Genomic DNA, 27,418 nt, shown 5'->3' on the forward strand with positions numbered 1-27,418 from the left:
TTCCTGCTCCCTTTACCCTATTTTGCTGCTGGGCAATGGCTGCACAATGGTGATAACTGTGGAGGCCGGGGTTTATACAGTTAGAGAGTACTCATTCACAATGGGTGCAAGATATGTACTAAGTGTTTTTTTTTTGTTTTTTAAATCCATTGCCAGTAATAGAGGACATATCCACCTCATGTTAACACGCCTGGAACACTTAAAAAGTTACGTGGTTACAGTTACATGGTACGTTATATTACGTACACCAGCACTTGCTGTATAAATGGCTCACCTACCTAGCATCACTTACAATTTTATTATAGTGTCTATCATGGTCACCAATTGATCATTATTTTTTTCTTGCACTCAAGGTCAGCCCACTGCCTGGGCGCCACAGCAAATGTTAAACTGCTCTGGATTTCTTACATTAAAAGTAGAACAAATGTTGAACACAGGCGTGTATTTATTCCTATGCAAACACACCCTCACTTCTGACTAGTAGACTGACAAACGTCACCCTCTTGTACTACTTGCTCTACAAAGCTGATGGAGGCCATTCAAGCAGGTGCACAGTCTAATGCTCTTAGTGGATCAGTACTAGTAAGTTTCTGTTCTACAATGATTCTGCTACTCTGGGAATCAAGGGACTTCTTCCTTATATAGAAACTTCTCAAAGTTAAATTCTGAGCAGAGGGATAGCTGCCAAACATCTCCATGTGCTTTTAGGATTCCATGGGAAATTGAAGCAAGCTTGTAACAGTAATGTCCAGTAGGACATTCCACACTAAACTAACAATTTGTTTTCTATGACTTTGCTTTTCAAGAAGAAACATTACAATCTCAGGTCTTAATAATGAAGACTGGACGCACAGCGGCCATTTTGCTCAGACTGTTGCACAAACGAGGATACAATGAAAGCCTCAGAGAATATTTCTATTTTTTCTTTGCATAATTTACTGATTTCAGATCGAAACAGAACATTAATTTTGTATGGACATCACAACTTTAACAGTTTTGGACTTGCAAGGCAAAACTTTCATGAGAAGCTTAATCGTAGGGCTTAGGCAGCTTGTAATCTTCCGGCTGTTGCTGAACTGCAACTCCCAGCATGTTGTTGAGTAACGCGTTAGTCAGGGAATTGCATAGCAACTGCTGAAGTGTCACAGGTTGCTTTAGTCTCCTTTAAAGGGTAGAAATAATTATATTAAACTGCTCTAATACACTATTACAAAGATAAAGCAGAAAATCTTTAAATTACACACACAAAATTCCAGTGGTCAACAGCTTTTTAAATATCAATAATATATATATTTTTTCCCCCATTTAGAAAAATATTGCATTAAATTGGCTGTAACCAAATTAACCACATGTGTAACAATATAAACAGACAGGATATGTCTATCACAGATTAGCTTTTAAAGTTGAAAGGCATAATGTTTGTTTAAAGTACACCCATGGCTCTATCAAGTTTATGTTACAGAAAGCGTAATCCATTAAGCTAACAGATAAGTCCAGATCGAGCGGGTTCCAAATATTTTGCTCCTTTCGGTGGCACCGTTTAGAGACGTAGGGGTGAGGGGGAGGGCTGTACACAGACCACACAACAGTAAAATTTTTACTGGCAGGGGACAGATCCAAAAAGCAGCAATATATCTCAGCTGCAGCTTCTAGAGTGCTAAACAGGTAGAGGACAAACCAGAATATGAATAGATCCGTACAGCAAAACGTATGTGATGCTCTAATACAGTGGAAATGACGTCAGATAACCACAAACTACAAGAGCCACGAGCTCAAGTAACATAATTATACAAAATATTGCAGCTACAGGTTAGGTCCACAATGGGACTGAAGCACTAGATCGATTTGTCATAGTCAATACTGTTCCAATGCCCCTTTAATATAGTAATCCCAACATCATTATGTAGTAATTGGTAGTAAAGTTGTTTAGTATCGGTGTACATCTGCAGGGATATCACATGGTTTGGGATATTTAGGGGTTGCAATCATCGGTTGGTCTTTTATGGGTAGTACCAGGTACATCATGATGACTTTCCCCTTGTCTGGAACAAGAAGCACAAATGGCCCCAGAGAGGCGCTTCAAACCTTTTTGAAAAACACTGTTGGACATGCTGTAGATGACGCAGTTGCAGAAACTGTTGCTGATGGCTAACCAGGTTGTGAGAAAGGAAGCAGCATGGTTTGAGTAGACTTTGGAACTCTCCAGTAGGAAGTAGATAATGTAGGGCAACCAAAGAATGTAGAACACACTGGTAATGCGAAAGAGGACAGTTGCATAGCGCTTCTCTGGGCTAGGTTGTCCCTGTGCTGGCTCACTCTCTGTCGAGCTGAATCGCACGCGCCTGTCATTGATCTCTTTAGTGTGCTGCTGGCAGATGCGAAAAATGTTGAAGTATGTGAAACAAACAGTAGTTGCTGCTGGAGCATAAAGCATTATCACAATAAAAGAAGTGAAGTAGGGACTGGTATGCCATAAATCAGCACATGGCTGAAATACATCTCCATGGTAGCCCGGCTTTCCCCAGCCTAGAAATGAAGGTAAAAATATAGCACACGAATATATCCAGAGCAATAAAATGCAGAAGCGTAGACGACATGCCGTGACTAATGTATTGTATGTGAGTGGTTTCGTTATTGCTATGTACCGGTCGATGCTGATACAGGCTAAAGAGGTCATGGAGACGCTCTTCAGAACAGACACTACATACACAAACATCTTGCACACAATGTGCTCTGGCAGCAGGACAGTGTGATGCAACAAAGAAAAGGAAGGTACCAAGCAGCTAACCCCAACCAGGAGGTCAGCATAGGCCATCGTCTGAATGAAGTAACTGGTGGTGTGGTGGTTGAGCAGGGGAGCACAATGGAAGACAAAAATGACTATCAAATTGCCCGAGATGATTAAAACAGTCAGGAAGATGATGATTCCCACTTCCAGAAGGCAAACGGACAAAGCTTCATGAGATCCCATGCCCAAAAGACAGAATGGATCGCTGCTTTTGTTAATTCCATCCAAGGAAGAGTTCATCTTTAGATCTCCAAAGATACCAGAATCATTCCTGCATCTCCTGCGTCCTCCTGCAAACCCCGGAGCTTCTCTTGCTAAAACTCCAGCTGTGCTGTGCCTGCGATGTGGACTCCCTTTAACTTCAGCAATGGAGAATACTGTGCCAATCTCCTGCCATGTTAGAAAAAGAGGAGAAAAAGCTCTGGAAAGGAGCTTGGGACAAAAAGGTGCCGTCATCAGGAAGCTGGGGTCATGTGGGTTCTCTGTCCTCTATCCGAGGCAATCCCACTCCATCATTACACTTCCGTACTAGACATCAGAGCAGCTGAGAGGAGAGAATGTGACAATGTTTGTACAGTATCCAGCCGATAACTGCATCCTCATATATAACAGTTGCTGCATCCCAGGGCTTCCATGGTTAAATCTTAATCACCGTAACTAACACCCCTGCCAAAGAGCCCATAGATACCATCGGTGACCTTTCAGGTTACAATTTAGACAAAGCTGATCCACAATCTTTCGACAATTAACTTTACATTTCTTAGCAGCCCAAAAGTCTCTCATAGTGCAGATTCTTTACTGCAAACAGCAGCTCTATTACAGATAGTCTTACATTATTTGTTTAGATTAAAGCTAACAGACTGTCATTCAATGCAAGACATGCAGTCTGTATTCACCCAGTGACATCTAACACCTCTACTCTGTGCATCTGCAGCCCTGCGCTGTTATCTGCTGCAGCTCTGTTCTAGGACACAGCATAAAGGGCACCTGATCCTCTATGTACATGTTACCAATAAAATAGAACACAGAACAAAGCAGGAATCCCATTTAATATCCATGTATGCTGCCTACATTTCCCAGCTAATTCATTTACAATATTTTCAGTCTGTGAAATTTAAGTTAGCCAATCCTAAAATTACTTTTAGACAGCAAAATGAAAGAAAATTGTTCAAATCATCTCCAAGATTATTTACCTGAGTATATACTTGAATCACAGGGTTTTGGTAGGAGTCCCGCAGGAGGACTGCAGCTCACTTTGCTGCAGAATGGAGAAAATGCCTTTGTGAGTGTGGTCCTCTGCAAACCCTCCTCTCCTCCTCCCTCTCCTACACTGCCAAGATCAGCAAGGATCCCAGACTGCACTACACTACCCTGACACAGGGATGGTATGCTCAGAGAAAGCACATTCAGCGCGCTTTCACTCTACATCTTCAATATTACAACTAAAAGATGTAGAAAGAAATATTTAAACAATCAGAGCACCGTGACCTGACCAGATGTGTTATTTATCAAGCTGATAGTCAGTTCTCAAATCTCATTTATAGACAACACAAATGATGGCTGCCCAGACCCAAGTAAATATCATAATCTGGGATTATTTTAACTCAGGCCTCAAGGTTTGGGGATTTAAATGGGACATCATTTTACACAGACCTAGAAAATCCTTCACATAAGCAAGACAAATAGGTTGCCAGAAGCTACAGAAATATAAACTGCATCTTATAGGCCCATTCTAGCCTGGCTGTTTAAAATTGATTTTATAATTTGATTTGCCAAAAAGGAAACTTTTTAAAAAGGTTGTCATTATTTTTGTCAGGGAGGAAACATTGACATTACTGCTATTTTTGAAACTCATTTCCAATACACCAAACAAGAAGTCCGTATGCCAGGGGTCTTCAACCTTGGCCCTCCAGTTTATGTGGAACTACACATCCCAGCATGCGCAGCCACCTTTTTGATATAATAGCATGCTAAAACTATGGCAGTGCATGCTGGGATGTGTAGTTCCACAGCAGCTGGAGGGCCAAGGTTGAAGACCCCTGCCTTATGCTATGCTCTAAGGCAGTGGTTCCCAAACTGGGTGCCTCAGGGCACTTGTAGAGGTGCCAGGGGTTGGTGGCCCAGTACCAAATAAAATTATTTTTAGTCAGTGTGATTGGCAGCAAATTAGCACTGGTTTTGCCCATCAAAAAATTTGGACAAATAGAAGCCCTGTCAACCACCACATAACTGAGCCTTAGGGTGACATAAGCACAATTTACTTCATTTAATTTTTGTGGAATTTCTCAACAACAAACTTTTGGCCCAGGAGTGGCGTGGAAAAAATGCTGATAATCTAGGGTGCTGTGTTTAAAAAAAAAAAAAAGATTGGGAGCCGCTGCTCTAAGGCAGTGGTAGCCAACCCTGGTCCTCAAGAGCTACCAACGGTGCATGTTTTGTAGGTCTCCTCACAGAATCACAATTGATCTAATTAGCTCCACCTGTGGATCTTTTCAAATGTGCAAGTTATGCTGGGCATACACTATACAATTATCTGTCAGATATCTGTCCAATCTGGCTGGTTGAAATGAAAATCTGGTAATGTATGGGAGCAAATGACAATCGTCCATTTGCTCACAAACACTGGAAAACAGGCACAAATGGTCGTTAAGACAAATTGGTTAAAAACACACAAATTTAACCAATTTGAACAATTGTTTTTTGTCCATTTTCCAGTGTTTAAGACCATATGATCGACTCATTTCCTCCTGTACATTACCAGGTTTTCATTCCAACCATCCAGATTGGACAGATATCCGACACATAATTGTATAGTGTATGTCCAGCATTAGTAATGAATACACCTGTGCACCTGCTAGGTGGTCTGGAAAACGTGAACTGTTGGTAGCTCACGAGGACAGAGGTTGGCTACCCCTGCTAGGCGACTGGTATTTGTTTTCTTCTCTATAGTCTTTGCGAATTACTATACAGTCAATTTACCGGTAAAGCAGCAGTGAAAACCTGCTAATCACCAACAACCAGCACAAATACACTAGTATATATTACTCTTACATGGGTTTTCTACCTTCCCTTTCACTGAGGCTGGATCAATTTTACTACAAACTGGTCATTAGCAACTACAGACAAAAAATACAGATAGACGAGAGGTCTATTGATGCTCTGCAATTACTTGACAAAGATGGTGCTAGTATGCAAATCAATGACAGCCTGATAATAGACTGATGTGATGGTCCCTATGTACTGTAGCTGAAGATCTAGCTAAAGAACAAGTAGACACGAAGCAGTATGGATTGTTAAGTCGGTCTCACGCTATGATGTTGAGGCTAGTGGCGCCAAATAAACATCCAATATCGCTGCAGGGCAATAGGCTTGTCGATCACAGAAAGGCGAGATCTCATCTTATTTGGCCACCAAAGGATCGTCCCATGTTTACAGAGGTTATCAGTTGTGTGGGGCTGAAAAGTGGGACAAGACTAACAAAGACTTTACTGTCAAAATGTAGCTGGCAATAGATAAAAGGTTACCTCCACTAGGAACATTTTGAGGCACCTAGCTAACCTACATTCTGAAAAGTATCTGGACCCTTGCATGAGGCCTGTAGAAATGTGCGTTTACATTTTACAGATGTGTCCACATACTTCTATCCTCCGTGCGCTACAAGTTGCGTTACATATAATGCGAGAGCGCTGTGTGACTCTGTACATCTAGCCTCTATGCGCATTAAACAGCCCTTCTAGTCGCGCCATGACGTGGCATGAATCGGTAGTGCTGAGCGTAGTTTTGTACGACTTTTTCCCTTCAAATGAGTCTTATTCACACAGTGAAGAGTACGCGCAAGCAGCTTCTGCTGATTAAAACAATATACGGCATGGTTACATTCTGACTGCGGGTGTATCTGACATGCAAAATGCTGTTCGTGTCAGCGGCTGTGACAATAACATAGCGTTTCGCATGCAGATACACCCGCAGTTGCACACAGAACCTATGCATGCTGCATATCATTTTAATCAGCAGAAGCTGCTCGCTGTGCGAATAAGATGCATTTGAAGGGAAAAAGTTGCACGAAAAGATGCTCGGTGCTACAGAGTCACATCATGTCGCGACTAGAAGGGCTGTTTAATGCGCAAGGAGGCTAGATGTATGAGGACACACCTGTATATTGTACTTTTGTACATAGTTTATTTACTTCCATCTTGTTTATAAGGGGGTCACAACTAGGACACAGATTATTGCACAGTAAAAATATTGAATAGAATATAAAAATTAGTTTTCAGTGGTGTATATTTATATATCATTCATAAAAAACTATTTAAATAATTACTTTATCTTGGGAATGATTACATATAACACAAAGTTATGATAAGTGATACAACAGTCGAGATGTTGTGAAGCGGATTTAAAAAATATGAGAATACATTTTGGAAATAGCTGTTTTTGCAATACTCTGATTGAAGCTATAACTAATGGCTGGTAATGTATAGGCTGTTAAAACCCTTAACCTTCTTATACATACTCGGGGGTCAATTCAATTGTGGACGAAGCCAGCAATGCTCATGATCAAACATGTGCATATGCCGCATTTAATATGCACCCCTAGGGGGCTACAAACAAAAATACACAATTTTGCTGTCAAATTGGGGGCGCTGGCTAGAACCTGGGGCAGGAGGGAAAAGTTTGTTTCTTTCATTGTCTGTCTCGACGCTAGTGCGATTCGCACAATAGCGTCTACGTGTTTCCTGTATTGCTGCCACAGGTTTCACAATTGTTCTGATAGTATTGTGTGTCGAAGCCGGATGATTGGCTGAGACCAGATTTAAAATTAATAAAGAGCGACGCCATTTTAGGTTGCCTCTGACGACGCCATCTTGCGTCGTCAGCATGAAACCATGGTGTGTGATGCTAATATGCTATTATTAGCATCGTGCGATCACATTACCACTGCATACTGTTTAATATCCTATCATACACACGGATACACATAGAAATATATATAATTAAAGACTTCATTAATTCAGTGATGACAGACTTGTCTTGTAGACATGTCTGTGACAAATAATCAAGAATACACAAAGATACTGTGAGTGTTTACTTCAAATATATACACAGTATGTCTCTGGCAATTGAAATGTAACCCAGACACTGATATGCACAATTGAAGTGTCCTGAATGTGGATTGATAAACAATTGCCAGACGTGTAGCTATTGTTAACAAATGTAGGCCTTATATCCAATGCTGATGTAGTTAAGTAGAACTAACAGTTGTATTAGGAGAGCCTTTTGTTAAAATTATCAGATTATTTGCCAAAGCTTGCTCCATCTATGAACAGGACAAAACCCCATTGTCTGTCATTTTTAGTTCAGACAGAAGTAAAATAAATAATAACCAGTTTGAGGATATATATATTTATGTAGTTTCTGTGTGTTGGATCCTCCGCGGGGATACCTAGGAGGGCAGTCCCAGTTAGTAGCCATTCTCTTGGATGACCACAGACCTCTGGATTGATGACTGTAACTGGGACCGGTGCCCTTGTGTAATCTATCGACTATACCTTGTTTATGTATAACCTTTGCGCTAATTGTATTTAGATCACAGCGTGTAACAATGCTTTTCATGTGAATAATAACTTTTGTGCTTTGGGAACACACTCAGTCTGGAAAGCGATTATTTCATATGCATACGCTACAGTGACATTTTGGGTATAAAGGTTATTAGGAATTCATATGTTGTATTGATAGCGATTCCATTGTTTAAAATCTCTAAATCATACTGCCATACTAGCGAAAAAGTTTATTTTCTGCGCAGAAAACTAAGTGTATGAAAACAGACGTGTGCTTGTAATGTAGGTAGGGACTGTGTGTCAGACCTATAGGCGAGATACCGTGTGTCGGGCCTGAAAGACTCAAAAGACTCAGTAGGTGTTTGACGAGGCAGAAAGCTACTGAGTATGTACACATAGCAGGTGTATTGTAGCAAGGACAGGGATTTAGTACCTTGAAGAAAACAAGGGTTTTTTTGGCTCCTAATAGTGGTCGCAGAGCCCATTGATCAGTTAGGTTCTCTGGACACTGCGAATAGACCGCACGGTTGGGCAGACCGTGATAGTGACTTGGGTTGTAGAGGGTGAAATCACTGGAAAGGGTAAGTGTTATTGGAACACTTAAATTCTAACAGTGGAGAGCACTCAAAAAGGGTGAGCTACCGAACAATGGCTGAAAGGTGTCTGGAAAGACAGTATAATCGTATAAGATGTTATTGTGTACCTCGTTGTGCACAACGGGATAGGAGTGCGTGAACGTATCTCTATTGGACTCGTTCACCGGTCCACATTCACTAGGGAAAAGCTGCTTAGCATTTTCCCAGATGGGTGCCAAGCTGATGCTGGGAATAGTCGATGATGTGCTGCTTTTGGAAGGGCCGACAGAATCGACAAATGTATAAAATGTATACAAAGTATGGTGCATATGAGACTGCGTACTGTAATGTATGGGTTAAGATGACAGAGAAATGTGTGAAACATTTTCCTAAAATTGGCAGTTTTGATGTGGAGGTGTTGAATAATGTTAGGGATGGCACCTGTATGGTGAAATCTCTAAAGAAACGAGTAAAGTATGACGACTGTTTAAAATTGTGGCAGCACGAGGGGAACACGTGGTTGAGTGGCGTGCTCGCGCCGCTAAGTAGCGTCGTGAGCACTATGCAAAAGAGCATTGCGCAGGCACCACCAGGGAACATACCCGCGATGCCAGTTAGCGTCGGGTGCACGCAACAAGGGAGCGTGCACGCACCGCAAGGTAGAGTTGCCCAAGGTATAGCTATTAGCACATGCTCGCCTCCGCCACCCTATGCGGCTGCAGGCGATGGTACAGCCAATGCCAAAAATTATAAAAATTTAACAAGTAATTTGTACCCTCTCCTGAGTAATCATAAGGATAATGGGCTTCATTCAGAGGCGGCCGTACAGTCTACGACCACACGGCCGCCTCGATGTTTGTCCAGTGCGCATGAGGGAGCCGGCTCCTTCGTGCGCATGCGTGAGACCCGCTACGACCGACAGCGCCGGTCATAGCGGGTCTCTTTCCAAAGGGGGCGAACTGTCGATGTTGATTGACAGCTCGCCCCATTTGGAAGGTGGGTCGGGGGGTGGCAGCCCAAACGGAGGCGTTCCCATGGGAACGCCTGCCGTTTGGGGGAGGCCCCACTGACATCACTAGTGATGTCAGTGGAGAGTTTCCGGCTCTGACAGAGCCAGAAGCTCTCCGGGGCTTACGACAAGTGAGACCCTACCCTTGGGTCTAGTCGTAAGCCCCGATGGTTTATGACCATCGCGACCATCACCCTAGCGGTCGTTAGAGCTGTGGGTGTAAACCCACAGCCTAACGTCCGAAACAGAGGCGGCCGGTCAGGATGCAAGCGGCCGCCCAGTTTCTGAGCGACCGCTTGCATCCTCCGACCGCCTCTGAATCAGGCCCAATGTGTGTATAGATGATGAACCTGTCAGCCATTGCATATGCAGTAAATCTGTTAAAGACAGCACTAAACCTAGAAAGGGAACCAACTGTATCAGCAGTAGTAACCCCACCAAGTGTAGCAACAGAAATTATTCCACCAGCTGTATCAGCAGTGGAAACTGGTGAAGGTAATGTAGTGCGTTCTAGTAACAGATTGAACCCCCAGAGTACCAAGGTAAAAGCTCCTATAAGTAACCTTAAAAATAGCAAAGCGGAAGGTATGCGTCCTGTCCGGACAATAACAGTTCCCAATGGGAATCCGGACGTACATGGTGTAGTACCCACAAGGGATGTAGCAATGCATTGTCCATGGACAAGAGCAGAGCTACATTCAATAATGACAAGAGTCTCCCGATCCTAGAACATAATTAGCTAAGTGCCAATAATTTGTAAAAGATTTAGGTAATGCTCATGAGCCAACCCACAAACATTGGCATGTCTTCCAGCTAATACCGACATGAAAAAGTTTATCACGGATTGTGCATTGGATGGAGATGGCCCTTTAACTGACGAGAATAATCAAAGTAACATTACCCGTATAGTCACCCAATTGGCCGTATATTTCCCAGTTGTAGTAAACTGGAGTCAAATTTTTACCATTAGACAGAAAGAATGAATCTGCAGCAGATTTCACCCGAGCGCTGCTGATAATCACACAATATACAGGTATAGAAAATATAAAAGATAACACCCGTTATAGGGAAGTAGCTGTCACGGTACTCATGGATGGTCTTAAAGACAAACTAAAAAAAAAAAGGGGTCAAACCTCTCAGCCTAACTGAAGGGGAATTACTGTAGATGCCCTCAGGGAATCAGCTATAGAACATGATAAAACATCCTCAGGAAGAAGGAAACGTAAAGTGAGAAGCTAATGGCTGTTAGCATTCAAGCTTTAGAAGGATTGTACCCACAGCCACAAAACACATATCAATATACCCAGCCACAAACCCCACACAACCACAAACTCTCCACGCACAACAACCTACACAGCGACAACTAAGATGTTACACATGTAACCAGCGAGGACACATAAGTAGACACTATCAAGAGAGAAATTGGGGGACAAATAATAAGAAAATACATAAGTTCACACCAAAAAGGATATCAACAGAATGTAGGAGATTTTAAGCAGTCACCTGCTCACATAGTGGCCATGAATGCTTTACTGGAGAATGATAGTCAGCTCTAGGGGTCAGGTCATAACTGTAGTCTACAGCAAGTCAGGTTAACAGAGAGTACTAGGGAAGAGCTTACAGTGACAGTAGATGTAGCTGGTACTAAACACACTGTTCTTGTAGACACAGGGGCGACCAGATCAGTGTTAAATTCTCCATCAAATTTACAAGACAGTACCAGCAATGGGAGTAACGGGTAAAGTGCAGCATTATCCTTTAACCAAATTGCAGAGGTTACTATCGGGCCAATGCATACCAGGCATTCTTTTCTCCTGGTAGCGGCAGCTCCTACTAACTTACTGGGAAGGGATTTGTTATGTAAAATGGGAGGTGTCATTTACTGTACCCCTGATGGTATATTCCTAGATATCCCAGAGAAGGTTGCGCATGAGGTAAGGGATATATTGGACACTCCCCAAAGGTTAATGCTTCACTCTACAGTTTCAGAACACAGCCCATCCCAAGTAAAAGATGTTATCTCAAATACCGGGTTCACTTTGGACCAAGGATGGACAGGACACTGGATTGATGGCAAATGTATCGCCTGTAGTTGTAAATTTAAAAAGTGGTAGGCAAGCTCCAAAAATCCCTCAGTACCCGTTAAAACCAGAGGTAGAGTTAGGGGTTTATCCCATAATTGAGAGGTTGTTACAGTGGATTTTAATTTGTACAGCTAGCCCAGCCAATAGTCCCATTTTCCAGTAAAGAAGGCTGGGGGGAGGGCTATAGGTTAGTACAGGACCTTAGGGGTATAAACAGACCATACAGACCGTGACACTGCCACAAAACCAGTAGCAATTCCGTCCCTTCTTGGGCATGTGTGGATACTGCAGATCATGGATCCCAGGTTTTTCTATTTTGGCATTACCATTGCAGGAATTGGTGTCATCCTCAAAACCCGACCGCGTCACACATACTGAGGAAACAGAGCAGGCTTTCCTTAACCTTAAGGATAGTCTGACAAGAGCACCTACCCTGGGAATACCAGATTATGAAAAGCCTTTTGAGTTATATTGCCCAATTGGACACTGTGGCAAGATCACTCCCAATGTGTTTAAGAAGTGTAGCAGCAACCGCTCTTCAGGTCGATCAGAGTGAGGATGTAATATTAGGTAATGATATGATTGTTTATACACCGCATGCTGTGTCTGCACTGCTGAATTCTGCCCAAACTCGATATGTCTCCTCAGCTAGATTCACAAAATGGGAACTAGCTCTAATGGCACCTGCAAATATTACCATTAAACGGTGTAATACATTAAATCCAGCAACGTACTTGCCATATGTGCCTAGAGACGCCAAAGGGTGGAGAGAGGTGAGTTGCTGATTGATGGTGAGTTTTGCAGGTATAGTGACACACATGATTGTATGGAGTATTTAAATCAGACCTTTACTGCTAGACCAGATATATACGTGATACACCACTAGTAAATGCAGATTTGACGTTTTACACGGATGGGAGTTGTCATAGACAAACTGACACAGGAGAAATATGCACAGGCTATGCTGTTGTAAATGATGATGATGTTGTAGAAGCCGAGCCACTTGGTCCACCTCACTAAGCACATGTGGCTGAACTGGTGGCACTAAAGAGAGTGTGTGAACTGGCGAAAGGTAAGTCAGCTAACATCTACACTGACTCCAGGTACGTCTTCGGGGTAGTACATGATTTTGGGGCTCTATGGCGTCTTAGAAATTTTATGACAGCAGCAGGTACACCAGTTGCACACTCACACCACATAAAAGGACTGTTGACAGCAATTCAGCTACCAAAAGAAGTAGCCGTCATCAAATGTAAAGCCCACACATGTGAAGAAGATCCTGTGTCATTGGGCAATAGCAGGGCAGACGAAGCTGTCAAATGGGCAGCAGGGTTAAGAATTAACATGCCAGTTAATCAAATGATGGTTTTTCAGGCAATTGATACGCAGGAGTTAATTGAGATGCAAAATGTGTGTTCCATTCAGGAAAAGGCAGTATGGAGATCAAAGGGATGTGGACAGGAGTCCTCTGGACTCTGGAGAGATGGACAAGGTAAGCCAGTGGCACCCAAGGCATACTACCCAAACTTGGCTGAGGCAGCGCATGGTCTGACTCACTTGGAAAAGCAAGGTATGTGCAAGTTGGTCAGAGCGTATTGGTGTGCACCAGGGTTCTCTTCCCAAGCTGAAAAGAGGGCAATGTCCTGCTTGACTTGCTTGAGGAAAAACAATACCAACCGAGCCATCCCACATCCCTCCGACAGACGGACCTTTTCAGGTAATACAAATTGATTTAATCCAATTACCTCCCTGCAGGAATCTCAAGTATGTATTAGTTTGTACAGATCTGTTTTCTAACTGGGTTGAGGCATATCCAGCTGCCACTAATACTGCCGTGTTTACTGCTAAAAAGATTGTTCAGGAGTTTGTATGCAGGTACGGGATCCCTAGAATCATAGAAAGTGATAGGGGTACTCATTTCACAGGCGATGTCTTCCAGAACATGTGTACGTTAATGGGTATTAATAGTAGACTTCACACCCCCTATCGACCATAGGCCAGTGCGAAGGTGGAAAGAGTGAACGGTACTATTAAGAATAAACTGAGTAAGATCATGGCAGAAACTGGACTAGGATGGCCAGGAGCCTTACCGCTAGTCCTTCATAGCATCAGGATAACTCCTAGACCCCCTCTTAATCTGTCCCCCTTTAGATACTGTTTGGGAGACAACCTCATCTGATTTTAAGTCCACAGGAAGATTTGAAGAATAACAACGAGGTTACTGTAAAGTATCTTATAGCATGGGTAAACAGTTGAAACAACAGCAGCAGAAACTGAAATTGTTGTCACCTGATATGCCAGAAACAAACTGTCATGATGTTGAACTTGGAGAATTTGTTATGATCAGAAACTTCGTACGTTCATGTTGTCTGATAGATCGGTGGGAAGGTCCATATCAAGTATTGCTGACAAGTACCACATCCTTGAAAGTGGCAGAGAGATACGACCGATGGAGATATAAGGCAGAGCCAAGGAAGATAACGTAGACCTGTCAATTGTGAGTTTGTTCCGGGAGAGTTAAAGACTGCAGTGAGATACCTGAGCTAGGGAAATTTGCAGTCCACTATTCCAGCAATGGAGTGGCGGGCTGGGGTTGCATTTCTGTTTCCTTCCAGAGATCTCATCATTCTTGTTTGTTTTGGGATGTCCGGTTTCTGTAACGGAGGACAGATGATGGTGGGAGAGGTTGATGGTGATATCGATGGAGTGGAGTCGGGAGAAGAAGCAATACATTCACCAGGGTGGTATGGTGACCAAACTCAATAGAGTAATTGCTAAAGAGTTCTGAAGGTTTATGTTACCTAGGAAGGGTACTCCCAGAGGTTATGACCCTTACACATGGTGAAATGCTTGGTATCCATAGATAAATTAATCCATGACACGTACATTGACGCACATTTGCACACACATATACTTGCATACTCCCACACATATACATAGTTGCTATTTCAATATACAGACGCTCAACACATACTGATGAATTCCTGTAAATATTTCACATTCACTTATGCAAGCACATACATAAAAGGTTCCCTAGCATTGAGCATAATATTAGAGGTTTTGTTAGCTAATCATTATGGTGTAACATGTACATATGTCTACTAAGTTCTATACCTTAAATATCATATGTCGCGTGTGGTATCATACTGACACCCTGTTTAATTCCAGATATCCGAATCGATCGGCGAAGGAGTCGCATCTTGAGTTCGGTGGTTATGGATTATGGGGAATTATTGGTTAGAATGTGTACTCTGTAAGTAGTGTCTTAACTAGTTTTAACTCGTTTGGAGAGATGGACCATATCCCTGTTGTGACCAAATGAACTGTCCTATGACCTGCATCGAACCAGAATGACAAGGATCAAGAACCAATTAAATCACAAATGCTTGTCTCTATTGTTGGTGTAACACTCTGGAGGGTATATAGGCTTGTGTTTTTGGGGCTAGATCTCAGTCATACCCATTTGATGACCGCAGACGTCAGGATTGATGACTGGGACCTGGATCCGGGGCGCATGCGTATGTATTGGCTGTTGCTTTTGTATTTAATTGTCTTTGCGCTAATTGTGATAGATCAAAGCGTGTAACTTACTTTTTATTGCAATAAGAACTATTTGTGCTTTGGAACCACAATCAAAGTCTGGAAAGCAATTATTTCATGTTTAGCGATATTGGGGTATTCATATAACATCTGACAAAAAGGTCTAAAAATGCTGAAGCCAAAAAAACTGTGAAAACCAATACTTGTGTCATTCTCATAACATTTGCCCATGGCTGTAGGTAGGGTCATGTTAAATAATCACATGTGCTCTGACACCACAAGCTGAGACAAAGATGGGAACTTAACACAGCCCAAAACAATGGGCACACAGATTATCTATAACTCTATAGTGATCACATTAAACCCACATTTAGAGGCTCTCTGCAACTGTGGTTTGAAAACAATCAAAAGAGATGCATGGCACTTCATCTTATCAATAGTGTGTGTGAAAAGAGCACATACAGTATTTACTTACAGGGTAACAATACTTGCACAGGAGGAAAAATCATTTAAATTACCAATAAATTGAGAAAAAAAAAAAGATTAGTACAGAGTAGTAGTAGTAGTAGTAGTAGTAGTAATATGTGTAAAGAGTTGATGAATTTGTTCATCACAGGCGGAACCATCTGTAAATACAGTAGTACAGTATGTCAATGTGTTCCACCACCAACAATCCGATAGTAGGCTATTGAAATAAATTTTTTTCCATAATTTTGTTTTGTTTTGGTTGGTTAGAAACAGCGATTAATAACACATTTGCAATTCATTGTTTATGGCTTAAACCAGGGTTTCCCAACCTCGGTCTTCAAGGCACACTAACAGTCCAGGTTTTAGTGATATCCATGCTTGAGGAAAGATGGTTAAATCAAAATAACTGAGGTACTAATTAAGACACCTGTGTTTAAGTATGGCTATCCTTAAAACCTGGACTGTTCGTGTGCCTTGAGGACTGTGGTTGGGAACCTCTGGCTTAAACATTTAATGGCAAATGTAAACCACTTTTACTGTGGGGCCATATAAAAAAAATAAAAAGTACTGGTTATGCCATTAGCCTTTCGTTTCCCAGTTTTTTTTATGAGGTGGGGAGGGGTGAAGGAATGGCAATGGATAAAATAAATAATGTTTTGCTACAAGAGTCTTTGCTTAAACCAAAATGTGAGAGAGGCCAACTTTCTAGATAGCTTGCTTAGATCCTGGGTGGAAGGGGGATGGGAAGAACAAAAATATCCATGGATATCTTGACACTGGGGCCAGAAATTGGCTATTCAAAATATCTTGAACCTGTTTCCAATAGAGGACAGTACCAGTACGTGTGCCCTGGGTACAGATGGAACTTTTAGCTACTCCTAATCTCATGTCCTCCCATGCCTCCTCATTAGTTGAGGGACCAAAGTTCCATGCTGCTGCACATGCTAAGGTAAAGTCAAGAAGAATGTCATATATTTGGGAAATCATTCCTTTGGACATAGGGTACTATCTACATAAATGTTCAAAATGAGTGAGAACTCACAGAATGTGAGGTTGAGGCAAGAAACTGAGGAAGTGCCTTGTCAAAGTATTCACATGGGCTGAGGACCCAGGTGGGGGACTTCTGCTGAAGATTGGAAAGGGTATATTGAATTAGTAACAACCATCACCAAATGGTCTTCAACTCAAACTACTAATTTAGTCATTTTCACTTATCAAGTAGCCAATTATTTGATTGATCTTTTTAAACAAAGCCGTACTACGGTCCGTCTCATGTGAGCCATATATACAGTGTATAATTATTAAATAAAATATGTCAGGTTCTGGTTTATACCATGCCTGACAAAGATTTTTTTTCAGGGTAGCAAATAACCGAACAGTCGACTGTTACTGAAGATGGTTACAACAAGGCATGTGATAAACTACCTTTCATTTCTGAAAATAATAAAATACGTAGATCTTAAAAAACTAATAAAGCAAGTACTTATAGTATAGAAATAAATTACTTCTGGTGAGATCTTGGCTGCTATAATAAGATAATTTTTGCACTGTTATTGGAACTTTAATTATAGTTTTGCTTAGGTCTCTGCTTTGTTTGTTTTTTTTGGAGCGAACTAAATAGATCACTAAAGACATCTTTGAATAAGCAAGTGCTTAAAACTGGTTGTAGATGATCTTAAAGAAGTGATGGCAAACTCTAGTTTGGTAATTACAAACACTTCACAATTTAATAGATAAACTGATACAAACTGATACCATAGCCCTGGACTAGCAGATTTTTGTTTGCAGATCCGAAGGTATGCGTACAAATATTAGCAAGTCCAGGGCAATATTGGGCTGCGAGTTCCGCTGCCTTTTATACACTTATGCAATGGCAACTTGCCCTCTAATTGAATTAAACCTTGAAAGTCTTGATCTACAGCTTTTCTCTTTAATAAGTAATTCACAGGGATAAATGGTATTTCATGGTGTACAACCGCCATTCATTTTAGGTGTAAGGCCAGCACTAAAGAAGAAATAAAGTATTTTTTTAAATATTTTTAAGATTTCTATCATAATATATTAAACCTATTTCTTATTGTAACCTTTGTTGAAAATACAGTACAGTAAGATGAAACAGAAATCAATAGAGAAGTCAGAATATCGTAATTTTAGAATAGATCATATCAACTATGTCCTATAAAACATTAGCACTTGATTTATTCAGATCTCAGGTAAAATAAAACCTCAAAATAGGTGTCAAACAAAATTCGGACGGTTATTTGTGTGGTTGTCGATTTTTTCTTGCTTTATATTTTTGTGCCACAAGTACAAGGCATAAAAACTCATCTAGAAACAAAACCCATCGTGTTTCATCCATTCTTACCCATTTGTGCTTAAACTCGAGTAGTTGTGCCATTGCGTTGGTTTTTCGGTCTGTTGCTTGTTCTATTTCAGTGTGTTCAAAACATATCGCTTGAAAGAAATCCATCGATATCTATGTAAAATCAATTGTCTACCTAGCCGCTAGACGTTAATAAAAATGGCGTAACCAGTTGTGTTGTACTTTTTCCATTCATGTCAATGACCCATTTGTTCGAAAAGTACTTTAATTTAATTGCGTAATTTTTTTTTTTTTTTTTTTTAACTCAAATCAATGGGAAATAGTATGAATGTGCCAGTGACATCAATGGATTAGCACAAAACTGGTATTTGTTTTCTTCCCACATAAATAAAGATGAAATCTTTATTAACATAAGATCAAAGCAGGGACTCCCCTTCACGGTCAGCCAATCACATGGTGTGGAAAACCACTTGTGATTGGCTGGGAAAGGAGTTAGTGGAGTTAACTTTGTTATTCTTTTTTTTGTGGATTAAAAGGAAGAAAATCTGGTTTGGCTTTCACTTTATTGATAATAAAGTAAAGACATAGCCTTTTGAATTAAAAATTTGCTAGCATTTCACTTGATTAAAATAAAACCAAGAGTTATCACTAGATGTAAGCGTAATAAATTGTTAAAGGGCATTTCAGGGTGTATTTTTTTTTTTTTTAATTAATCTTATTTTTACTTGTGTTTATTCACTATGTATACTATAGATCAGTACTGAAACAAACTATTAATGCACCAAGGAGGTTAATTATACATATGCTATATATTTTACTACTAGTTTAATAGTGGTGTTTCTCCCATTTATTTCAGTGGGTTTTCTACATGTTGCAAATCACATTAAAATGAATGGAAAAAGTGTTGCCTGCATCTGAGCATATTTGCAAAAGCATGCACACACCACCAAGCTCATATCAACCACAGATCTATCACATTTGAACCACTTATCACATTATTAAATTGGTTTCACACTTTGATGCAGGTGCTATGCCAGTAGGTAAACAGAGCTTTAAGGTGCTTAATTACATCTTAATCAAACCTTGACAATATCTACAAATTACTTAACCAAAATGTATGCCAACTTTATAACATTAGTGCACTAATTGTCTGTAAGCTCCAGAAATCTATACATTTCTTGAAGATTTATAAAACCTGCTGACCCATATAAAGTTTTTTCATTTTTAATGCAAAGAACCACTGTACAGTTTCAAATCAAATGTATTTTTGTGAACATGCAATTTAAAATATACAAGTGATTAAAGTTAGTACATTAGACAGCACTAGTTTTTTTTAAAGAGATGGTCATTCGGATCCACTTTAAATGGCTTAAGACTCCCCATACATCTGCGATGTATTGGGCCAACACACTGATCCCCAGACGCCGAGGCATCAGTGAAATCAATTTGGATTTCACCGATTTGCCGATCACGATCAAAATATGATCGCGATCAGTAAATCCGGGACTTTTAACATGTAGAATTTCACCGATTCCTCAACCGATTGGCGATTATTAATGCCAGGCAAAAGGCATTTCCGAACGGATGTTCCAGTTGGATCAGTGAAACTGAAGCCTGATGTATGCAGCCCTTAAGGCAAAAGATTAATCACAGCTAATACATTTTGACTGGGGCTGTCACCTGTCATACCATAACAGAGGTGTACTTATGAGAGCACAGGAAGGACAGAAACTTTCTATAAAGCAGATGAGCAAAAGCCAATACAGTTTCAATAAAAAGAAGCAAAGCCATAAGCCACCTTATTAAAAGGCATACAATGATAAAATATAAAGGGGTAACAAATAAATGTAAAATACTTAACTCAATGCTCAAAATTCCACTTATACATTGGAAACACAAATACATTTACTTCAGATAAACATATTGTTTGCTTATTAAAAATTAATAACTCATTGCACATTTGATTTAACAAATAGGTACTAATAAGGCAATATAAAAAAGTAAAGGCTAATAACTGCAGTTTGTTTAAATGTTAAACTTTAAAGTTCTATAAATATTTTAGAATTATGAGTTATCTGAATCAAGGAGGGAGTGCTATTAAATACTAGCAAAAACAGCTGATGTTGCCTGGCTTTTATTTTTCTCTCTGTCTCCACCTCTTTTTCTCCTTCCTTCTCTCCCCCGCCCCCCCAAACTCTTCGTGCCAACCTCTCTCATCCCCCACACCTACACCTTCTCCCCACCATCTCAGTCTATCACTGCCCCCTCACCTCTCCCCTCTGCATCTCTGCAACAGAGCAACTGCCAGTTCATTCCAACATTACAACAATTTTTTTTATCAGCAGTCGATTTTATTATATAGACAAGATCTAAAAATATTTATGTATGTAATAAATTTGTTTTTACTCAAAAAAAAAAAAAAAAAAAAAACAACTTTCAGAAACCTTGCAGGACACCAAGAGATTTAGGAAAGCATTTTTTTTTCCAGTTGACCTCAGACCACTATTGTGGCAGAAGGTTTTTGTCTTCCCTTACATGGATCATAGGCACAACAATATTTCTGTAGAGCTCATAAATTACAGCAAATATGCCATACATGCAAGATGAAATAAGTAATCAATACTCTAATGACTATTCTAACACTTGTATTTTGAGTAAAATATTTTCAGTGCAGCTTTTACTAATTAATGTAAAGATCTGGACTTACTTTAGTAATGAGCAGTCTGTATTTCTCTACCAGCTGGTCACTGTTATCCCATCCTGCAAGCAGCTGCCACACCTCTCCCCTTAGTGCCTCTGGCACGCCACTCCTTACCAGTGTGGAGAGCTGCTTGGGGCGCACTTTCAAATTCAAGTGCCTGAAAAAAATATGTGTCATAAAAATGGAGGAAAGAACACTTATTTTAACAAACCATATAATATCAGTATCTCTTTGCCTTAAAGATTAAATGCAGTTTTACTTGATTTTTTTTGTCATCTTAAAATCCTCTTGCTGTCAGATCTGGGAGCTTCAATCCACTGGTAACCTTGCTATTTCAGTTGGCCCAACTTCTACTGAGTCATTTAACAGCAGACTAAAAAAACATGCAAAGAGCTGACTCATCCATATTGGTGCAGGGCATTATAAAATCACAGAAGTCCTTCCATCACGTCAAGGTTATCAAAATACACTTACCCAATACTATAGATAGGGCTCTACATAAGCTCCAGGTGGTACTGCCTGTTAAAAGTGTAAAGTGGAATGGATCCACACTGATCTGACAGCCAAGGAAACAGAAGATGATGCCCATTCAAAGCCCAGATACAGGTCCATGGACTTTTTTTTTAACGTGTTAAATGATTAATATTACCCAAAAAGAGAAGATGGTATACAACTCTTACTTCTCCTGCAGTTCCTGCCATATCTGGGGGAGCGGCCACAGTCATCAGTCTATACAAGGCCCCCTCGTCTGATGTAATGGGGTCTGATCTGAGTAAAGAGATTTGCCTTCCACACTACTCAAAGCTTTATCACTCGATAACACTATCACTGATAAAACTCACTGCATATGATAAATGGTGCTTCAATCAATCAGATCCCAACTGTCATTTTTCAAACAGATGACAGTTGGGAGCTGATTGGCTGGAGCACCTTTTATCACTCGTTGTGACTGATCAAACTCATTCATAAATGAGGCCCAAAGTTGGCAAAATGGCTCCATATGGCCAGTCCACTGAAGCTGGCACAGCAGATTTAATGGTTTAGTGTGTGCAAGGTCTTCACATTTTAAAACTTCTTTTTCCCCCCAACAGCATTTAAATTTCCAAGTACACTTATGAATAGCTCTGAGAATATATTGAGAAATGTTAATAAGTTATCCCAGCCCAACCCCACCCCCAGAGCCATCCCAACCCCCCCACCTAGTTTTACCACACCACGCACCACACCGACCCATCTGATTAACCCAGTCCCCACCTACATATCACCCCACACACCCCACCACCTACGACCACACATGACTTAGCCCCACTACTTCGCCCTAGACACCCCACCTCCCCCCTTCACAGCACCCCGTCACTCACACATCCTCTACCAACATTAGACCCCACTCCTCTATAACCACCCCCACGCACCGCCCAAAGTACCCCGCTCAACCCACGCGAGACACATAGCCCAGCCACCTTACACCAATATGCACCCCATTCCACTACCTCAGCGACATACTACCCTTTAACATCCCCACATTACCACACCCAATTTCATCCCCCACATCTCTGGAAACCTTCCATGTCAACACCCACACACATTACGCGTAGCCGCTTTCCACTCCCCCAGGCCCAATCAACATTGTTCCCTCCAATCCCCCTCTCCCCCCCTTCCCACCCACCCTCATTGTTCACCCTCATTTTTTCACCTACACCAGCCACGACAACCACCCCCCAGCCCCATCGCTTACTCACAATGGTGACAGTGGACACAGCCCTCGCGGCCACCAGATCGTACACACCCCCCATTCGCACTGTCTTTAACCCGTTAGTACCATGCCCTTCCATGAGGTCAACCCCCAGCAACACACTGCACACAGCCCTACCTCCCACTTGTATGCATCTACATAACTTTCACTGCTGACTCAGTGCAGCACCAACAGCAAGCACTGACACATCACGCATCCAGCCACAACACTGCTCGATACGCTGAGCAGCATAGCCCCCCACCATGCCCACTCCTACACACACCTCTGAGCTTAACCCTAGCTATCCCCAGCATGCCGCCCGGACAATCCCCAGTGCCCCTTTGTTTAGCACTGTCAATCACCTTCCCTGATTGGCCGGTTTCCCCAGCATTACAGGACGGCATCCCCACACCCCCCACCCGGCCTCCCATACAGACATCACTCTCCTCCACTCCTCCCACACACGCATCACAGCAACCAACTCGCCCCCCATTGGCTGCCACGATACACATGCCCACCCAACACAGTTAAAAGACAGACCCCCACCACACATCAGTAACCTCCTTGAAGAGGCATACGCCGAAACGCGTTAGAGACAGAATCTACACAGCCACCGCTGCACACCTCGCACCAAGACCGGATCAGCCACTCTTCTACCCCCGATCCGGAGCCCCCCCCCACCCACGTGCCTGCACGCAGTCTGACACGGGAGCCTGCCTGGTCCAGGGAGCTGCCAGCACCTTCAGCGAGCAGTGTCCCCACCCTGGGACCACAGCACTCCCGGCCACCTTCCTGCCCACACGTTCCCTTAGCCAATTACCCAAGACTACAATGGTCCAGGGAGCCGCCAGTACTTCCAGCGAGCGGAATCCCCATCCTGGGACCACAACACTCCTGGCCTCCCGTTGAACATCGCGGCAAACACACCGGACCTGCAAAACCCATCGCACCAGTTCAAGTGGCGACTCACACAGCTCGCACCAGCCCACAGCCTCCTTCCGGGTCCGGCTGCACTACCGGTCCAGACACCACCAGTGTGGACCCCATCAGTACATAGTGCTACAAGAAAGAATATTGCACCCACTGTCACCTCCACATCAGGAGCAGCCGCGAGCAACACTTTCAGGAGCACCTACCCATCAAAGGGCTGCGACAACAGCCTCCAGGCAACAAGCATTCAACTCACCTAAAGAGACTGCCTCAATATCACCATCCGTGATCGCAAAGCCGCACCCAGGCACCCTGCCGGTAGGTAAGTTGCACAAGTGCGGGACGCCGCCTCCAACACACACCCCCAGAGACTTCCACCACACCACCACCGGGACCTTAAGACTGTCGACCATAGGTCCAGCAGGGTAGATCGTGCTGGTCCTGAACCACACGGTAAGGAGCGCCCTGAAAGGTTCCACCCACCTTCCCCCCAAATCCACCCCCCACCCCTGGGTCATATTCCCAAGCAGCATTGTGTCTACTTATTAAACCATTTGACCCTACACCCCAGAGTCAATCTCTCATTTCAACACTACACTAAACACGAACCACCATCTCCATATCCCACACAACCAGAGAGCGCACTTACCCACCCTTTATAAAGTTATCCCGAAGGCTGACATTAAGCATAAGGGACATTAAACCATGAGGGTTTTGTGTTGCCACTTTAATATTGTGCTGGTAGTTGCCCCTTTAAGTTTAGTCTGTCTAGGCAGCCAAAGTTGGGAGGGGTTTAGGGTGTATTTGGTATGAGGAAGCATATAAAGCTGCCTCTTTATTCCAATTTTCAGGACAGAGAAGTACACTTTGGTAGTTTTTCTCAAATTTACAGCCTTTATTGCTTTATCTCTTACTGCTACTCTGCCCCTTTTTCTTTCCTTCATCTTCATTCACTCCCTGTCCTTTTCTTTCCTCTTCCTATCTTATATCCTGCTCTCCCCCTTTCCCCCCCCCCTTTGTCTCAATTCCTTGCTGCAATAATGTCCCGCCCCCAGCATTTATGTGCTCCCCTCGCCCAGTTGTCCAGTTGTGTGTGCCCGGGGAGCCCTGTGGATGCAGGCCCCAGTACTTCACCCCGCCACGGAGCTTTTGCCCGCGACTCTACCTTGGATTCAGCCATGTCGAGGTGGCCAGCGCAGGTCTCCACAGTGCCCCATGTTATAAGGGGCTGCAGGGGTAGCCTCCCATCCTTCCCCAGGCTGGGGGGGTTGACCTGTGCATAGGAGGGGCGCTCCCCTCAGTCCCCGACCGATGCTGTCCCTGGGGTTGTGGGGGGGCTGCCCCCCTTTACAAACTAGGGCTAGATGGTTAGTGCAGACAGGCCCCTTTGTATAATGGAGTGGTAAGCTTATGGGTCCAGTAGCGGTGGGCTACCTGTTACCGCAGCAACCGTTTCGCCGGCAGCTGCTTTGTCTCCCCTGCGTAGAGCTAGGCGGTCCTGGCTTCGCCGATCCAGGGGGCTGCCTGGTCGGCTGACCAACACTGCGTCGGTTGTTACACCTGGGCCGGGTAGATAGTCTGCTATTGCTGCCCTCCATACGCTGTCATCTCTAGAAAAGGTGTCAACATGCTGGCTAGAGTCCCAGTGTCCCATGCCTAGGTCATCAACTATCAGTCATCAGCAGTCGCTGTGTTCCCACAGCCTTATGATCAGACGCAGATGGTCCAGTTGGCTGGCCAGCTTCTTGCTGCACTGGGTGTTCAGACTCCCAATCCCCACTTGATATTTCTACTTCTACGGTGTCTTCTGCAGCTCCTACGTCTTTTGGTGTTGTTGATGTTCCCACAGGTACCCCTTCGACAGTCATGGTGGATGAGCCGGCTGCGTCGTCTGGTGTTGGCTGGTAGTGCATGTGCCAGTCCTCTTGGCGAGTCCACTGCACCTGCACGAAAGTGTAGCAAGCGCGTTTGTTTCTCCTCCTCCAACTCAGATACTGATAGCTCTGGAGATCTGGGCAGAAAAACGGTCACGTCGTAGCGGGTGCCATATTCTGCTTCGATCCTGGAGGTTTCGTCTCTCTAGCGAGGATAGTTCAGTTTCCCCTGGGGCATCTAAAGGTGGGGCAGTGCACTGCGATAACACAGCCGTGTTGAGGGGGTTGTGCTGGAGGGTTCGTAACAGGATTAACAAGGGGAAGTTAATATTTTCACCCTCACCTCAAAGTAGGAGTTTAGGACGGCTCAGTGACTGGGGAGGCACGCGATTGAGGAGGCCTATTGCTCCTACCATAATTGGCAGGCGGGTTTCTTTACATTTGCGACGTGCTACCTTCACCCTCAGGAGCATTTGAAGGTCATTAAATATCTCCATTTAATGCATTCAATGTTCAGATCAGTGAATAACTCCTACTGGCGGACATATGATGAGTAGTTCCAGCCTAAACAGTGGGGAACCTCAGTTACCGATTTTGGCTGCAAAGACATGGAGGTTTGGCTGGAGGTCACTCAGCCAGCCCCCAGTCCTGCGGGCCCTGCTCCTAGCCATGTACAACCTTCCTTTCAGGGGGCCCCCACGTCACCCAAACCAGGAAGGTGCTATGCCTTCAACGGTTCCATATGACCGTTGCAGGATCCGACCTGCCTGCGATTTGGGGTCATCATCCTGCGAAGATTTGCTTCCATGCCAAGGCTGGACTGGTCACCAGCCGCCATGCAACGGCGGGTGGGTCTAAGTAAGGCGTTGTCCCCGATGCATCTAGGGTGGATGTTACGTTGGTTGCAGTTATATCCACAGATGGCTGAGGCATAATTTTGTTTTGGGGTTTTCGCAACAGTTTCCGTCTGACAATTTTTGATTCTGTTCCCACCTGCTCCCCAAACATTTTGAACTCAGCAGCGGAGTTTCCGCATGTGGTGCGCGAGAAAGTCATGAAGGAGATCAAACTCGGTAGGGTGGCTGGTCCTTTTCCCACTCCTGCTAATTAATCTGGTTCTTTCCCGCGAAAGTTGTACCAAAGAAGGAACCAGGTAAATTGAAGCTGATTCAACATCTGTCTTATCCACACGGCTCCTCTGTCAATGACTATTCCTCCAGAGTTGTGTCGGGTGCAATATCAGTCATTTCACCAGGCATTGGACTTGGTACAAGCGTCTGGCACAGGATCCTTGTTGGCGAAGATTGATGTTGAATTGCCTTTCGCCTATTGCCCCTGCACCCAGAATCTTTTAGGTTCATGGGTTTTCGCTTGCAAGACAGGTTCTACACTGACAAATACCTGCCTACAGACTTTCGTATAGTGTGCTTTTTTTCAAGCGCTTCAGCACATTTCTGCACTGATGTGCTGTTGCCGGCACGCAGGAGGTTGGGGTGGCTCACTACCTCTACGATTTCCTGTGCATTGGCCCAGCTGATTCTCCCCGCTGTGAGAACATCCTCACATGAAGGCTTTTTGCTTTTTTCAGGGTCACTGTTGCGAGCGAAAATACTGAAGAGACAGTGACTCTGCTTTCCTTTATGGGTATCGAGATCAATATCTCTGATAGTTGCTGTATTCTCACCCAGAACAAATGGTATAAGTTGCACAGGGCTGTTGTTGCATTAGGTGTGGGAAAACTCACCCTGTGGAAGATGCAGTCCATGCTGGGCCGGTTTAATTTTGACTGCAGGGTCATCCTTATGGGGAGGATCTTTTGCAGGAAATTTGGGAGGG

The 27,418-nt window shown here is 43.1% G+C and overlaps 2 protein-coding genes across 3 annotated transcripts in view; both read right to left on the minus strand.

Moving 5' to 3' along the window:
- RABGAP1 (RAB GTPase activating protein 1) overlaps positions 1 to 27,418 on the minus strand; it is a 193,959-nt gene that overhangs the window by 90,713 nt on the left and 75,828 nt on the right. For both annotated transcript variants that reach the window (XM_088466930.1, XM_088466924.1), the window contains one exon: positions 21,053 to 21,203. In XM_088466930.1, coding sequence (XP_088323056.1) covers positions 21,053 to 21,203 — 151 coding nt within the window. The remainder of the gene's footprint in view (positions 1 to 21,052; positions 21,204 to 27,418) is intronic.
- Positions 965 to 4,047, minus strand: LOC148542720 (putative G protein-coupled receptor 21). Its single transcript, XM_088465919.1, has 2 exons — positions 3,982 to 4,047; positions 965 to 3,332 (listed from the first exon to the last, which is right to left on the minus strand). Exon 2 carries the CDS (start codon positions 3,242 to 3,244, stop codon positions 1,973 to 1,975), a length of 1,272 nt encoding a protein of 423 aa, XP_088322045.1. The 5' UTR covers positions 3,245 to 3,332; positions 3,982 to 4,047; the 3' UTR covers positions 965 to 1,972.

The sequence above is a fragment of the Taudactylus pleione genome, unplaced genomic scaffold (assembly GCF_031769625.1).
Source record: "Taudactylus pleione unplaced genomic scaffold, aTauple2 ptg000009l, whole genome shotgun sequence".
In the NCBI taxonomy this organism is placed as follows: domain Eukaryota; kingdom Metazoa; phylum Chordata; class Amphibia; order Anura; family Myobatrachidae; genus Taudactylus; species Taudactylus pleione.

What these genes read in the sequence shown, in the direction of transcription:
- LOC148542720 (XM_088465919.1), bottom strand. Translation starts at nt 3,244, where the DNA reads ATGACGGCACCTTTTTGTCCCAAGCTCCTTTCCAGAGCTTTTTCTCCT.